The sequence below is a fragment of the Electrona antarctica genome (assembly GCF_951216825.1).
Source record: "Electrona antarctica genome assembly, chromosome: 19".
In the NCBI taxonomy this organism is placed as follows: domain Eukaryota; kingdom Metazoa; phylum Chordata; class Actinopteri; order Myctophiformes; family Myctophidae; genus Electrona; species Electrona antarctica.
This window is the reverse complement of record NC_136800.1, coordinates 15,488,056-15,504,813: the sequence shown is the minus strand read 5'-3', so window position 1 is coordinate 15,504,813 and position 16,758 is coordinate 15,488,056. Positions and strand designations below refer to the sequence as shown.

Genomic DNA, 16,758 nt, shown 5'->3' with positions numbered 1-16,758 from the left:
GAATATAATCCCCTTATACTTAACAGTATAGTCCTACAATCTTAAGAATACTTGTTGTTTTCAGCCATGCAACTTATTCCTAGAGGACAATTAATAGTGCATGACCTCACTGAATACAAATGAAGTAATGCCAGACTAAAACACAAGTGGCAGAACAGATTGGCCACTCCCTGAAACAAGGGATATCCTTTTTCCATTGCTTCTTACTTAGTTCATCCAAATACCAGTTTGACTGGCCTACTTGTGTTTTCTCTGGGAGTGGATGGGTGTGGCACTGCTGTGTAGGCTGTCTGGCTAGCCTGTCAATGAGCAACATACATGTCCCACAAGACACCACACTGTGTCTATTTACTTGTTCACTGGGCATACAGGGCTGGTGGTATGCAGTGGTGTAAAAGTAACTGAGTACATTTACCCAAGTACTCTACTCAAGTACACTTTTGAGGATTGTTTTACGTTTCCAAATTTAAATACTTTTACTTCTACTCCACTACATCTCAGAGGCAAATATTGTACTTTTTACTCCACTATAATTATTTGACAACTTTAGTTACTTTGTAGATTTAGATTATTATTATAAAACATGCATTAACCACGTCAGCCCTATGCATACTTAGGCTAGTTAAAATAGCTGATCTACAAACTCACAAAGCTTGTAGATTTGCTATTTTCAAAGCATGTTTATACATTTGGACATTCTGCAAACATAGACTTATGGACTTATTTATTTTAGTATTTTGACTTTGTAGTATAGGTACTCTTACTAAGTACAAAATGTGATTACTTCATCCACCATTGGTGTCATGCATACATGGATGACAAGCAAGTTAGATTAAAAATATTTAGTTACTGTTGGGTAAACCAAAATGTATTTTTTCTGCTTTGGATTATGAGCAAATGTTTTTATTTTTACATGTGAGTTAACAGGCTATGACAGCAATTTATCAAATTAAGCCTCTCTTAGGAGGGGTTCAGGCACCATGGGGTCCAGCTGTCACTTTGATCAATTAATCTCATTTGTTGTTCCATGGAATGTGGTGTGTAGCTGCTATTTTATTGTCAATGGACATGGTGATGAGTGATGACAAATAACATTGTGAATAATAGCAATAATATATTTACAGTACAGCTTGTAAAGTTCAGTCAGTAACTTTTAGTTACTGTACATAACACAATAATGAAAAGGGAGGAAAATGATGTGAAAGTCTTTTCCCACTTTTGTATTTTGCCACATTATCTAAAATGTTAGACGAATGTTAGGACCACAATGGATAGCCCCCAGTTTACTGTACTCCTTTACTGTACTCCCGTGCTGTTTACATTTGAACTAACTAATACAATTAACGAATAAAGTAAATCGATCAAAGACTAGAACTGTGCTTTTGAAGGAAGGCTATATGTGGATGAACTGCTGTCCAAGCTTAGAGCTCAGAGAAATGCCTGCAATTCAAAGAATTTCAACAGAAAATGTGAACAGTAGGTATTCTTTGTATTCAGTGTTAACTTCAGAGTTGATTTTTTTCCCCTTCCAGTATACAATCTGGGAATTGGCTAGGAATTAGCATAGCAATGAATGAATAAAACATGAATTTAACTAGTCTGTATGGTAGAGTATAACTAGTACATCCGCAGTGTTTGGCAGTGGAGAAATGTAGTCCCTGATGTCGGGTAGGACACACACTGGTTGACAATATCAATAGTTACTTATTTATTTGAAGCACACGACACGGTTGCACCGATTAGATGCGCCACAATCTTTATCGTAGATCAGATATTCTTGCAGTTACCTCTCTCTGTTGGGAGAGGGAGACCATGGACATAAAACTTGTTATTTTTTGTTTTAATTAGCAAGATTTCTGTATACACCTGCATGCTTTAACAGTAGTCTTCATTTTGCATTTTAAAATATGTATATGAAAAAGTCCCTGTCCACAATCCAGGCCTCATAAGAATAGTGGACTGTAATGCTGCTATTCTAACTGTGTTGCTAAGTTGATTCTGGTGCCAGTAACAAACTTTTATATAGATGATGTCAACTCCAGGTTTGTCTGAGGTTCTTCTGTTTTCTTTTTCTGCCAGGCTGAATATTTTGAAGGGCAACAAAGAATAATTCTGGCGTGGCTAGCTAGTGGAATGGTACAGTGGGTGGGCGTCAGTGACTCAGGGGTAGAGTGGCTGGTAGAACTGCCAGATGGGAATCGTGAGGTTCCCAGTTCGATCCTGGGCTCCTTAGTGTCGAAGTGTCCTTGAGCAAGATGCTGAATCCCTAATTGCTTCTGATTTGCAGGTTGTGTGTGTGTATATGTGTGTGTGTGTGTGTGTGTGAATGTTATGTAAAGCGCTATATAAATGCACCATTTAGTGTACTGACTTTCTATATACCTTAGTCTGCATAGGCTCAAATCCCAGCTGACATAAGACCATGGCATTCCTTTTTCCTATACAGCACATTCTTAAAATGGAATACACAATCATCTAGCTATGAAATCATATTATTCAACACAAGTCGTATTTTAGGCCTCGGAAACAGGAATCTGACCTGTCTTAAAGAGCCTGTCCCAAGACAAATCTGTCCAATTCCCCACAGGGGCACCATGATAACAGATGAGAGTACCATGGCCCAGCCCAGTCCATAAGCCCAGTCAGGGTAAATGTAGTGGTTCATCTTGAGCTGGTTGCCATCTAACATATACAGGAGAAAGGAACACTGGAAATGTATGGAAAAACAAGGTTCTTTAAAATAATGTGTAAACTAAAGTATTATTTGTCAGTCAAACATGCGAGTCAACTGTCCATTCCAACAGTTGGTAAATAAGGGAAATAATTATAATAATTCAAAACTATATTTTGTCGTGAATGTATTGACATTTTTAAAATAACGGAAATAAATGTATTTATTTATAATTAAATGCACCATTAATTTAATTGAAGAAATTCTGTAAAAGTAATTTATGATACATGGCATTTGTTATAATAGATAAGAGATAGTTTCTGACAATCGAAAATGTTGTTGGGGGAGAGGAGTTGTTGGACAACAAATAATTTTGGTTTAAATCTGAACAGGATATAAACCTGATCAACTCACCAGAGACAGCAGAGGAATTAAATACCCTCAGCACACGTTGAAAAAAGTACATGCTTGTTGACTGGTCATTTTTTTGAATAATATCATTACAATTATTAACCCCTGTGAAGAAATAAAATGGTCTGTCAGTTCTAATACTCAAGTGTGTAATTATCATACGTATGTCTGAGTAAAACACCACATACATTTGTCACTGTGATAAACACCCTCTAATCAACCCAGCACATTAGAGTCATTGAAGCATCTAACAAATATATATGGTCAAGAAAACACAAAGGGAAACAGGCATCGCCTACTATGCTATGGAGTTGCATCATAATCCAAGGATTCCAAGGACATTGTGTTTTTTATTGTAATGTACAACCTATGATTCAAGATGAAGCAGGCTGTTATGAGGTGGAGGTTCTATCTTGGCCCACTGGGACTCGTGTGTGGAAAGTTTCACGCCAATCGCTCCAGTGGTGCCTGAGATAAGCTGCTCACAGACCCTATCTGCTCTACCCCACCTCTATCCTCTTATCTTCCCTCGGAAAAACATAAAAAACACAAACTCTGGCCATTGGCCATTTGGTCTGACGAAGACCAAAATCAAGAGTGCAACTGAGTGGCATTAGTTGAAATAACAAAAATATTTGATTACCAAAAATCCAGCCAACCACCAGACATTCAAACGCAGCCATGACATCCAGGCAAGCTCTATTGCAGCCATAATAATCAATGAGCAGAAATATATACATCCCGCCCTGTGAAGGAGAAAACATTTCACTAATGAATACCACTCATCCTTTCACAAGAACAGATACAGTAATCAAATGCTATTAAGTGTCACTATTAGAGCCAGTATATCGGTATGGTTTTATTTTTCTGTATAGCCTATGTATTTGACATTTTTGATGCCATCAGTTTCTGCAATTATACAGACCATTTTGTATACATTTTCAACCTCCCCATTTAATTAAATTATTTCTTTGATTATTAGTTAAATGTTAAATTAAATGTTCTCAATCATAATCACAATTTTAAGTTTTTCAAAAATAATTAGATATTTTGACAATATCAGTCAAAACATCTGTGGTCTAGGTCTCTCCAAAAAGGATTCCTGATTGACCAAAAATCTGTCCTTGGCCGGGCTCTAGTCAGTATACTATTTACCTCAGTAACCAAGGTCAGTTGTATGAAGAAGCTGAAGGAACAGATGATGAGGACAAAGCTCTCCCGTCTTCCTGGCTTGCAAAACAGTGTAGGGAACATGTCACTCACTGAGGTGACCAAGCACTCCACGATCACAAACTGTGGGCCAAATGAAACAGAGGAATAGTTCAGCTTTTAAGGCTCATTAATACCTAGTTGCGCATGGTGTCACACCTAAAGTATAGCCGATCTACAGGCTCAAGCTAGGATGTGTGAGTTTGTAGATCTGCTATTTTTGGAGCATGACACATGCACAACCAAGTATAAATCAGGCATTACAATATACTGTATGCCAGCCTGATTGGTAATGGACTGATTCATAGTCCGTTATACTTCATAGTCCGTTATACTTACATGTGTGTCTTGTATTTCAGACTTTTATATTTTATACATGAATGTTGAGTACTGGTGTTGTTGTTTTGTCTTGATGAAAGTAGCATTAGGAAAAAGCAGATGTTCCAGAACTGAGGTAACGGCATCATGGCTGCTGCCTGAGGGTAAGCAATGAACGCCAGACCAGGTCCTGTGTTAAGTATACGAGAAGGATGAGAAGGATTGGGGAAAAAGTTTCAGTAACCAATATTATTAGGTTTATTAGGTTTAACATCATATAAACAGGTAATGAAGTTATATAAAGCCTGTACAGAGATTAAAATAGGGTGCATTTTGCATCCCAAAATGCAGTTTATAGTTAAGGGACGCAATAAAACAACAACCTCTGCATCCACAGGATGCACTACTGTACTACTGTACTGTTTTTTATTCTAGTTTATTTTTGCTAGCTTTAGTTATAATAATCATTTCCTTTTCTGTTTTCTACATGAATATAACCACATTATAACCATAGAAAATGAAATGGGAGTTAAATGCTGCAATTTGTAAAAATGGCAAAATATGACTCCTAACGTCGTTGAAGTGGGACTCATAAAATGTCCCAGGGACTCATCTAAAAGACCATCCCTGCATCTCGGGACTCATTACATTCAAAACCTATTTACATCACTGCCTGTATATAAAGCCACATATAAAGCATGACATACAGCATGCAATGTGTTTTAAGCTCAATGCTCTTCTTTAGGCAGTGATGAGTTCAAGTTGGTGTTGTCTTTAGATATACAATACCTGAATCAGCCACCATGTCAACAGGAACCGCCTGTTTCAGAGCCATGAAGCCAAGCACAGAGAAGACAACAAATCCAGCAACAAAACTGGTTCCGCTGTTCAGCAGACACCGCCAAAAGCAGTCCCTGGAATTAATTGTCAGAGTGATCAAAATTCACTACACTTCCCTTCTTTTTAAGGCATTTTCACACCAAGCACGACTACTATAACTATAATTATTCTTAGGTGAGCATCCACATTGAGGTTGTTTTTTTTTTTAGACATTGTTATTTTACTGTTTAAATGTCTTTTCAACAAGACAACCTTGTAGGGAGAATTTTAAATAAGTGATGAGTGAGTCATGCTTACTTGTAACAGTTGTTGTTAGGGTCATTATAAATGCCCAAAACAATGAGAGTTCCAGCAGCCAAACTACAAGAGAAGAGTATTTGAGATCCAGCCTCGACCCAGACCTGCAGTGGAAAAACAGCAACTAAGCAATATGTTTAGTTAACATTTGCATATTATTGCATACTTTGAATTACAGTATTTGACAAGTTACATTTCTGTAACTAACTAATGCTCTCACACACACACACACACACACACACACACACACACACACACACACACACACACACACACACACACACACACACACACACACAGCTGTGCATAGGCGGCTCAGGTCTGGATACAGGTAGAACTTAACCCCGTCCCAAGCGCCAGGAAGTGTTAAACCCCTGACTAGCAGGACTAGGAGCATTATATAGGGGAAAGTAGCTGTGAAATACACTACCTAATCAGAACAAATAGAGAGAATATATGAGATGAAGTATCCGATGAAACCTATGATGGAAAATAATTATATAATACCGGTATGCCTTTATCATGTATTAACATCTCATCTGTGCAGTGTGCACAGGTTTTTGCTGATCAATTATTATCACAGGACCTTTCCTGAGGATTTGACACCTTTCCAGATACTGAAGTAGCAAAACACCCAGCAAGCCATGAAGACACAGGGTCAGATCCCATCTGATGCTGCCCAGCTCCCCAATACCTCCAGAGATGGACAACACTCGATGTCTGATGTAAGGACAAATAACGAGTTTATATGGAGACCAAATGTGAGCTTACTCGGCTTAGTTATGGATGATACAAATTGTAATGGATTATGTGTTTTGGTTTTGTAACGCTCTTATTCTATTAAACATTTTAAACAAAAATGTACCTGTGCAATTTTGTATTTTTGTGATAGCAAATATACAGGAGACTTACTCCCAAAATTCACTGGCAGCAGAGGTGGCATTGGTTAACAAGGTTGAGTTTGTTGTCAGATTTAGACTGGGAATGCCAAATCTGATCATCTACACAGTTAGCTGTGTGGATTATTAGAGAAAATAAAATAAAATTATTATTTGCAATTTTGGGATGTGTATGATTAATTCCAAATGCAACTAAACGGTCATTTAAATGTGGTTATTTCTAGTGAGCAACATGCTGTTCGAGAACCCACATCTGTGTTCATTGGCATCAGCTGTAGCAGTTTGTGTCTTTGGTGAGTCCTTAGTTTATATATTGATAGACAGTTATATGTATTCATTTTGTATGGTAACAGGGGTTCATGGTGTATATTCATTGTTTTCATTTTAAATAACTGGGTGGGGCATGCATTTCCAACTTGCATCGGTCCAAGTAGGCCAGTGCCCAACGGGTACAGCTCTAGTCCTTTATAACACAAGACAGATAAAGGACAAAAAAATGTCTGATGCTAAAACTGTAATGTATTATTTTAATTTAAACAAACAAGAACAACTGTAAACCATTAAAATACTCAAATATGATTTATGTGCAAAAGGTGGGAGTCATTTAACACCATCTAGTGTCTAGATGAAGAATTACAGGAAACCACCAGTCTCGCTCTCGCTCTCTCTCTCTCTCTCTCTCTCTCTCTCTCTCTCTCTCTCTCACACACACACACACACGGACGCAAGCACGCGTACGCACGCGCACACACAGCTCAGTTGAGCTACAGGTGCGGCACTCATTAAAATGAAGTCCACAATGTAACCTTTAAGCCTTTACCTGTGTTCCAGGGGAGCTGGGATTTGAAGGAGAATATCAGATAGAGGAGAGCCCAGGCCTGGATTACAATATAGATGAAGTTTTATCAGCAGATGTCCATATCCAATTCCTGGTGCAGGGTGCAGATTCAAAAGTTATCATTTCCAAATACACATTGCTTCACAAAATGAAATGATGAGCAGAATTTATTCAAGCCATGAAGTGAGTGTTAGACGTGTGGTAATACGGTAATAAAACATTATTTCCCCTGGTCTCTAAACTACCTCCCCCTGGTCAGCCGGGGCGCCTGATGGAGGGGAAAGGAACTGGTCAGAATAACGTGTTCCTTCCACGCGCTATGTCCGGCCGGGGAAACTCTCCCCTGTCATGTGAAAGGAAGCAGCTTAGACTCCTCATGCATATATGGTAGCATGAGGTCAGTCCGCTGCCCCCCCCGTTTGGCAGAGGAAGTGTAGCGCCCAGGATTAAATTAGATAATTGACAGTGTGTGGGGGGGGGGTTTGCCTTAAAATTCTTACCCTTTGCCAATGGACAAATCTTTGTCCAGCAGGTGACCATTCCTTCTTGGGTGTACTGACCAATCACATTCTCCAGCAGGAAGAGAGGGATCCCATAAACCACTGCTAACAGACCGTATGGCAACAGAAAGGCTCCTATGTAGAAAATGGTAAATGACACACACATAATCCACACATACATTTCCAAAACCATCAAAATATATAGCTATAATAGTATTTATAATTCAAAAGAAAAATCCCATGGATCTCAACTCACAATGCAATTCTTGTCATGAGTTCAGCCCAGAATTTCATATACATGAAATATAGATTATGAATTAATCATATTCACCTCCACCATTCTTGTAACAAAGGTATGGGAATCTCCACACATTTCCCAGTCCAACCACATTTCCTGCAACAACCAGAATATACTCGGTTTTACTCGCCCACTGTCCTCTGCCTTCAATAATCGTTTCCTTTATCTCTTGTCTTCTTTCTCTACTCATAGTGTCCCTCGTAGCTGTTGGTTGTGATTACAGAATATGTGCGAGTTTCTTTTTAATTGTTGCACATTGACAAACATTCAAACTGCCTGAAGCAAAGAGAGAAAGCCTGTAGTACCAGTACTACAGTATGTCTAGGCCCATCTAGAATGTACTTAAATATAAATATTTAAATGCTGCAGCTGTTTGACTAAAAGCACCACCCCTTACCCCTAAACTTATTTGCCATTTTGACTATATTGAAAAACCTTTTAAAATAGCCAATCTACAAGATCGGCTAGTTGAAGTATTTTAAAAGGTTTTTTTCTAAATATTAAAAAACAGCATATAAATTTAGGGATAAGGGGTGGCAAGATAGGGCCTCCTTTTTGAGTGGTGCAAACCACTCCAACAACCAGCTTTGTCTGTATGTACCTGTACGTGTGTGTACCTGTACGTGGGACCCAAAAAAATGAGCATGGTTACTATGGTCACTGACATTACGTCAGACCACAGCTGATCAGGCTATACAAGACCGTGCACCACTCAGTTCACACAGGTGTGATTTTTTAAATACTGTAGGTTATCCTGAATAAAATATCTACGGATGATTTCTTGACCTGCATACCCTACAACTTTAGGGTTTTTGCATGCCACTGTAGCTGCCCTCACATTTAGCAGTTTCTGATACATTATATAAAATTAGGTTATAAAAGCCAGTAGTTTCAGTTATCTGGTCACACATAATTAGGTCCTTTACCACATCACAAACACATTCTATTCATTGCTAGTAATTCACAGGTCTAGCTGTGTAAGGCTCTATGGAACAGGTCTAGCTGTGTAAGGCTCTATGGAACAGGTCTAGCTGTGTAAGGCTCTATTCACAGGTCTAGCTGTGTAAGGCTCTATGGAAACCATAGAATAAGTTAGAAGCCCTTTAGTGAGAAAAATAAACTTTAATGTATTTAATCTGAGCAGTGTTTTCACAAAAAGACAAGAGGTGGGCAGATACAAGACTCAAGACCTAAACTCCCTGAAGTAGCACATCTGATGTCCTCACATTCTTTATACCTCAAAGTAGTTATAGGATTAATCCTATTAGTTTTAAAATTAACTAATTGTTAAGGAGTTTACAACCATCTTTTGAATAAGCATTGCCAAGACATCTGTCTGTCGGCTTGACACGACAAACAGTCAATAATAGCAAAGGTATTCATTAGGCTGAAACAATACCTTTAGTAATTAGGAGACAAAAAGTCTGCTCTGTGCTGTTGTCAAATGAAAATGGTGTATCCCCAAAATGAAACTGTGGATATTCAAACTGGAGTCCAAGATGAAAAGGTTATTACTAAAGTCACACAACAAATAAACCAGCAGAACTTTCAAGTGTATTGAAGCCATCCAATAAATGTATGGAACTGTGGATTTTCAGGCTTAAGTATTTGTTATTTCTCCATCCTCCACACTCCATATTCCATCATTTCTTTTGGAAGAATCCCATAATTGAAGCTTGCTTAGTTGCTTTGCTTGCAGTCGCAGCACTTTTCTTTTCTTTCTTTTTCTTGTCATCGTCTTTCTTGCTCGTTGGTAGTTTAGCCTGGATGGGATGCTTTGATGCCACTTTGCTGGAAGGAGCCTCCTCTTCAGTCTCAGAGTACGACTCACTCTCGTAGCCTTTCTCTGTTACTATGGGCAGCAGAACACATCTGGATTCAATATTCAGCACCAAACTTTTACTTGTTTCTTTACTTTTATCAACAAAAACATAAGCATGTATGACCTATGAAACCTGTTATTGCCTCATTAACATCTGTTAAAGATCTTTTATGTGACCATGTACAGTACAAGAATTGAATTCCGTTAGGCTTGTTCTTTACTGTATTTCATGGCTGCAGTCACAGGAACTAGTAGAGATGAATAGATCCTATACGGTTTTGAATTTGAGAGAACTGGTATATTAAAATTAAATATCACAATTGCGTATGTTGCTTTTATGGAGGCTGATGCACCTACCCATGCACCCATCTTCATCCACAAAATTACGAGATTTCAAGACTCGCCTCCTCTTCCTCCTTTTCCCATCGGAATGCTGCTGCTGTGGAAATGCAAATATAAACATGCTGAAGGAGAGACATTTTGGTAAAATATCATGATACTAAGTAAATCTACATGCTGTCATTGACCATAGTCGAAAACGACACAAACCCAGTGCGAACTGCAAACGTGACGCAAGAGCAAAATGGTTTACGCCAGAACATGGTCAAAACAGTAGTCTGCTTACATTTGCATGTGAAAGTGATTCCTCCTTCACGTCATTTTCAGGACATGGTGATGGCTCTCTCCTTTTCTGTGGCTGTGGAGAATCTGGAATCACTGGGGTAGCGAACAGTTACCATTATTTAACAGTAACCACTTAGGCCCTATACAGGACAGGTACACTTTGTTGTATGACAAATAGCAAAAATAGCAGATTAGCTATTTTTTGCTATTTGTAATAAATTCTTTGTCCATTTTCACCCAACATGTTGACTGTCTAGACTAGAAGATATAAAGAACAAAGGATCCAGAAGACTCACCTTCCTCCTCCTCATCACTACTGTCTGACACAGGCCTTTTAATTCTGCGTCGTCTCTTCTTATCCATTTTGTCTTCTTCGCTGTCAGATTCCTGTATGCGTTTGGTTTTACTTCAGAGGATCAAAATAAGGAATACAATTTTAATTTACCCAAATTTGAGCAAAATATTTCACTGGAGTTATTACACACAATTCTAAAACGATGTATCTGTATAGTGCTTCATAACTTAATACTCAGACACTTTGCATTAAAATCACATGACACACACACGCGCACACGCACACACACACACACACACACACACACCTCCTAATCTCTTTCTTGGTGTCCTTGGTTTGTTCCTGTGGCACATCGATCTGTTTGTCCTCGGGCCGTACTGGGGAAGGTCTCGGCTCCTCTGAAGACGCTGCCTGGACCTCGTCTTCCTTTTTCTCTTCCTTCTTCTCAGTCTTCTCAGGTCTCTCTGCCGGGCCAGGACACATTCAAGTTAAAACAACTGATAGTTATTTTATTGTTGTTGTTGCTGCAGTAGTTCGTTTTGATATTGATTTATTTGCTGACAAAGGTTTATTCTGTAAGATTTCACTGATGACGAAAAGCAAATAAACATCTATGAAAATAAAGAAAAGGTTAAACCAAGTGGCAATTACTAACAGTTAATATTGTACGACTAAAGCAGTTTAGTGCAGGTTGAGAGTAAAGGGCCATTCAGCCCAACAATGAAACTCATCAAATCTTTCTGAAAGTGATCCAAATAACATTGGTCGTTGCCGTTATAGTTGTGGTGTGGACTCCACCATCCATTTGACAATGTTTTTTTGAATGATATACACTTATTGTCATCTTTCTTGGTTTGGACGACCCTTAAAGACAGTGAGGTCAGGTTAGTGTGAAGGACTGCAGTTTTGAACACTCACTTGCTGCTTGGTTCCCAAAGAAGTTGCTTATAGAATTGGTCTTTCCCGCTGGTTTGCTTTTGGGGGCCTCATCCTAGAATAAACAAGTGAAAGCATTACATCGAATTCTTCATAACAAAGGATCAAATTAATCAAGGTAACCCGAGTCAAAGGATTCAGCTCCCAGAATGCCCATCACTAATGAAAACATACCACAGGTGCCTCTTCTTTGGGCTCTGGCTTGATCTCTTTGCTAGCTTCCTGCTTCTTGGTGGCAGGCTTAGTGGCAAACATTCCCATGATGCCTTTAGGTGGCTTTGTGGTAGGTTTGGAGGTCAAGCTAGCATGGCCATTCACAGTGGGTTTGACACGTTGAGGCTCTATAGTAGAAGCTTGCATCACATCCTGAGTCTGCTGCACCTCTGCTCTAGACATGGGCACCGCACTGGCACACTGGATAGCACTGTACCTGGAAGCACATACAGTGTCACAGAATTCACCAAATAGGAATAGGGTTTTTTACAAAGGGAAAACAAAATCACTTAAAAAAAGTAATCAGTAATATTTTTCATCTATGTGTACTGTATGTACAAAAGCATATCGCTGCTTATGTACTTTTTGATTTGTTTTTACTTTTCAAGAAATTTAAAAAATAACCTGTATTCCAATGTAGTTATTATTTAGTCACAAGCTTATCCACCGGTGTCACTATTTTGGGCGTTATAAATGGGGAGAAATTGCAAAAATAAAAATTGTATATAAAAAAAGGAAAATAAGATCTACAAACTCACAACATTGCAATACATTGTGAGCTCACAGGTCGACTATTTTCTCTACTTTAGTGATAAAATATGGCATTCATTAATCATTTGTGGAAAAAAACTAAATAATTAAATATGGGGATATACTGCCAGACAGAATATAGGCATACTTGCTGCAGTTCTTCATATTGTCTTTCACAGCATCATAGTCAACACTGTACAGAGGACCACTGTCCTTCAGGACAGCTTTCTGGACACTGTACACATGGACACTAACAGTCATGCTCATCTTCGACTTGACATCTGCAAAAGATGACACTTGTAAGTCTAAAATGCTATATACATATTTCATTCTAAGAATTTGTCGCAATAGAAAAACAAATCTACGAAACAAAACGTGGCACGGGCGCCGGGCGGCCACCTATAGGAGCATCCTCAACTCACCTTCCAGCTGGTCTTCTCGTACCACTGACACCTTGTGACACTGACAAAACAAAGACAAACCGCGACCAGGAGACACAATATGATCACTCCACATTTGAGGGTGGATCACTGACATGTCAAAGCAGGATGAAAACTAGATCAGAAGGAATCATTAGGAGTTCCTTTATGCCATTCCTTACCGTGAGGCCATTTTCAACCAGTTTCCCGGACACAAGATATGTAGCATGAAGTGGTTCAGAGCTTTCTTTTCTCTTGTGATCCAGGTAATGGTAAAGCATTCTGGAATAAATACAAAGATTTTCAACATTTATTCTGGAATATTAAAGCAATAGAAATATGACTGATAATATACAGTACAGAGTTTATTATTAATATTTATGATTAGAAAGCAATCATTACTAGATCAGCAAGTTTATTTCTTAATTAGTAAATTATAAGAAAGTGTGTATGTTCAGACAAGGAAGTGCTGATGAGACATTGGCGCAAAACCAGCCAAGCACAATGCGGAGTCAGAACTAGCTGAGGAAAATACAATGGTAATTTGTTTAACGCTAATGTTGTTTACTCCATAAGTGGTGAGATACATTCTGCAGTATCAGTATAAATATTATATTTTATTATAATCATGTGGACCTTTTCTAGGGATGCACCGAATGGGAAATTCTTGGCCGAAACCGAATATAGGAAACAGTTGGCCGAAAATCGAATACCAGTTTTGGTATGGCTGTACCTTTGTTGTAGAGTTACATGATAATGGCAAAAGACATGATTACATTTTGATCACGTCATCACAACAAAACAGTAGGCTACGAAAGGTAACCCAAGTTCTTGACTATTCGGTTTCGGCTCTAAAATAAACAGAACCGAATACGCATTTTTGCCACTATTTGGCCGAATATTCGGTACATCCCTTGATTCCCTTTAAAACTTGAACACATTTTTAAATGGTCTAAGTTTATTTCCTGTTGTAGTGTTGGTGAATATCAGTAGCTGCCAGTAAATACACTTGGACCCAAGCTGTTCCCTAGCAACTCAATTCCACTGAAATGTCTGTGCTGTGGTTAGGCCTGTCACAATAATTATATAATAATCGCAATCATTTTGCATAATCATTTCCATGTTGAAAAATGGTCATACATTTGTAAACACTAACTAAAAACAGCAGATCCACAAGTAGTTGTAGTACTAGTAGACTATCTGAGAACCTCTCAATGAAGACCGTAAAGTGTGGTCCAAGGACCCTCAGGGTTCCTTGAGGCTGTTCCAAATGGACCCTTAAAGGTCTGTAACTCTTAAGAGTGCACAAATGGACCCCAGACCCATGTATACACTCAGAGTTATGGGGGTCTACGAGAGGGTCGTCTGGTCTGTCTACGAGGTGTAGGATCATTAAAGTCAATCACACTCGCTTATGTCTTCAGTATCTGTGCACTTAGCCATGGTTCACATGACGCTTGTAGATTATGACATGTTGTCATGTCATGTTTCAGGGCTACTGTGCCTTTGAGGCTATGTAACATAGGTGTCGGTTATTAGAGAATATTATATACCTTGAAGTTAAAAGATTCCAGTCAGCACACATTCACACGTGCACACGCACGCGCGCACACACACACACACACACACACACACACACACACACACACACACACACACACACACACACACACACACACACACACACACACACCTATAGTTATTTGTTTTAGTATTAATCTGTATCTGTTGACTGTTGGTATTCACACATCATGTATATCAGGGGTGTCACTCACTGTTTAGCTGTGTTGACATGGACCCCAAGAGTGAGACTCAGCCATTTGTAGGTCACCTGTTAGGTCCAAGCCATACAGCATTAGCTACTCTTAGTTAGCTGGATTATTTACACCAAGTTAGCTTATAAATACAGAACACAAGCCAAATCACACGTATCACAGTATTTAAAAATCGTACAATCCAATGTAAACGAAATTATTCAGTTTCTTGAATAACGAGGGCGATAATTAAGCTGAAATGTTGACATTACTTAGCATGCAGAGCAGCATCAGTAAATTAATTATAACATGTAAACAATAGCTTTAGAAGAAAATTAGGGCGTGTGTCAGATTCCACTTACTATCTTGTTGTGGTCGTTCACAAACTCGTCGATATTATCTAAATAAAGTTCGTCCATTGCGTTTCCTTATTGACAGCAGGAGAACAGTTGCTTCTATAATAACTGCGCGGGAATACAGTGAAGCGCTTTATTTACTTCCGGTCAAACAAACGTGTGCTCCTCTGTTTCCGATGAGAAGGGGACCCATCGTTTGTGTGGCACTGCTGCCATCTAGTGGTAAGAAACAGGAACACAAGTCCACTGTGTCTTCCACTGTTCTAATCTAGTGCTACTCACTCACCTCTGAGCCAAATAGCCAATCAAGAATATTTGTCTCCACCAGGCCGAAGGCATGGGGAGAGAGTATGTTTTGCACTCCGTCCGTGTGTGTGTGTGTGTGTGTGTGCGTGTGCGTCCGTCCTTCCTTCCGTCCTTCCTTCCGTCCGTCTGTTACCAGCTAATCTCCGGCACCGTTAACCCGGTCGATGCCAAACTTTGCACACACACTCCCTGGATGCCAACGATGAACCTCTGCCCCACATTTTCCAGAACCGCCTGTTATAGCGCCACCATGAGGCAGCTTTTCACATTTTTACCTGAAACTGCACCGATCTGCGTGAAACGTTGCATGCATACTCCCTAGAGGCCAAGGACAAACCGTTGACCTGCATTTTCCGCATCTGCCTTTTATAGCGCCACCAGGAGGCCGCCTTTTGTAAAACACATTTTTTGATATTACTCCTCCAGATTCTGTCCAAAAATCTCACAAATCGTTACACACTATCTCTATGGTCATGTGCTCAAGTCGGATCTGTCCGATATTTCATATTCCATCCTAATTGGCTATAATTTGCTTTCACAGTTTGCAAGATTGCCCCGTTTTGAACAAAAGCCTCAAATCATGAACGCAGCATGCAATTTACGTGAAATCTTTCACACATTTTCTTACTAGGCTGAGGAATATATCCCACCCTTTTCACATTGGCCTGTTATAGCGCCACCAACAGGTTGATTTTTGCAAAACACATTTTTGGAACAAAATGCCTCAAAAACATGTTTATATTAATCCTAAACATTTTGCCAAACATCTCACACAGTCCTATCCTCCTGGTTTGTTCTCTAATCCCTCTGATTCTGCTTTTTAGGTTGGCCCAGCTCTAATCTCACATCAAACTGGTTCAAATCTGAGTACATGTAGTATTTAGTTGTCAACTAACAATTACAAGACAAATGAGTTGCCTGAGTTGCCCTTGTTAAAGTGTTTTTTTCAAGTAAACAACAATTCATCAATTTTGCTTTTTCTAAAACATTGTGGCCTGTGTATATATAAAGAACACATTCGAGAGACTGCTAAGAACCACCACAGGCCCATGGCTATGGGCACCAGTTCTAACCCATTAACTATAGGACAAAATATGTCAACACTTAAAGATTGATGATGCTGTTAAGCAGAACTAGCATCCTGCAAGGCAGCAATAACCTGTAGACCTATGACTCAGAGTCTCAGACTGACAAATATTAGTAGTGAGATTCCAGACAGCG

At 39.1% G+C, this 16,758-nt stretch overlaps 1 protein-coding gene and 1 pseudogene across 2 annotated transcripts; both read right to left on the bottom strand.

Annotated features, from left to right (window-relative positions):
• Nucleotides 1-212: 212 nt before the first annotated feature.
• Nucleotides 213-8,471, bottom strand: LOC306942996 (sodium- and chloride-dependent GABA transporter 3-like; annotated as a pseudogene). Its single transcript has 10 exons — nt 8,315-8,471; nt 7,984-8,118; nt 7,466-7,523; nt 6,333-6,466; nt 6,045-6,176; nt 5,747-5,850; nt 5,399-5,523; nt 4,683-4,799; nt 2,615-2,682; nt 213-299 (listed from the first exon to the last, which is right to left on the bottom strand). The product of its transcript is annotated as a sodium- and chloride-dependent GABA transporter 3-like (transcript).
• Nucleotides 8,472-9,383: 912 nt separating this feature from the next.
• pold3 (polymerase (DNA-directed), delta 3, accessory subunit) lies at nt 9,384-15,382 on the bottom strand. Its single transcript, XM_079529687.1, has 12 exons — nt 15,238-15,382; nt 14,897-14,952; nt 13,304-13,403; nt 13,125-13,164; nt 12,851-12,983; nt 12,133-12,388; nt 11,941-12,013; nt 11,330-11,486; nt 11,024-11,133; nt 10,729-10,820; nt 10,461-10,542; nt 9,384-10,133 (listed from the first exon to the last, which is right to left on the bottom strand). The coding sequence occupies exons 1-12, from the start codon at nt 15,292-15,294 to the stop codon at nt 9,925-9,927; spliced, it is 1,365 nt and encodes a 454-aa protein (XP_079385813.1). The 5' UTR covers nt 15,295-15,382; the 3' UTR covers nt 9,384-9,924.
• Between the last annotated feature and the right edge of the window lie 1,376 nt (nt 15,383-16,758).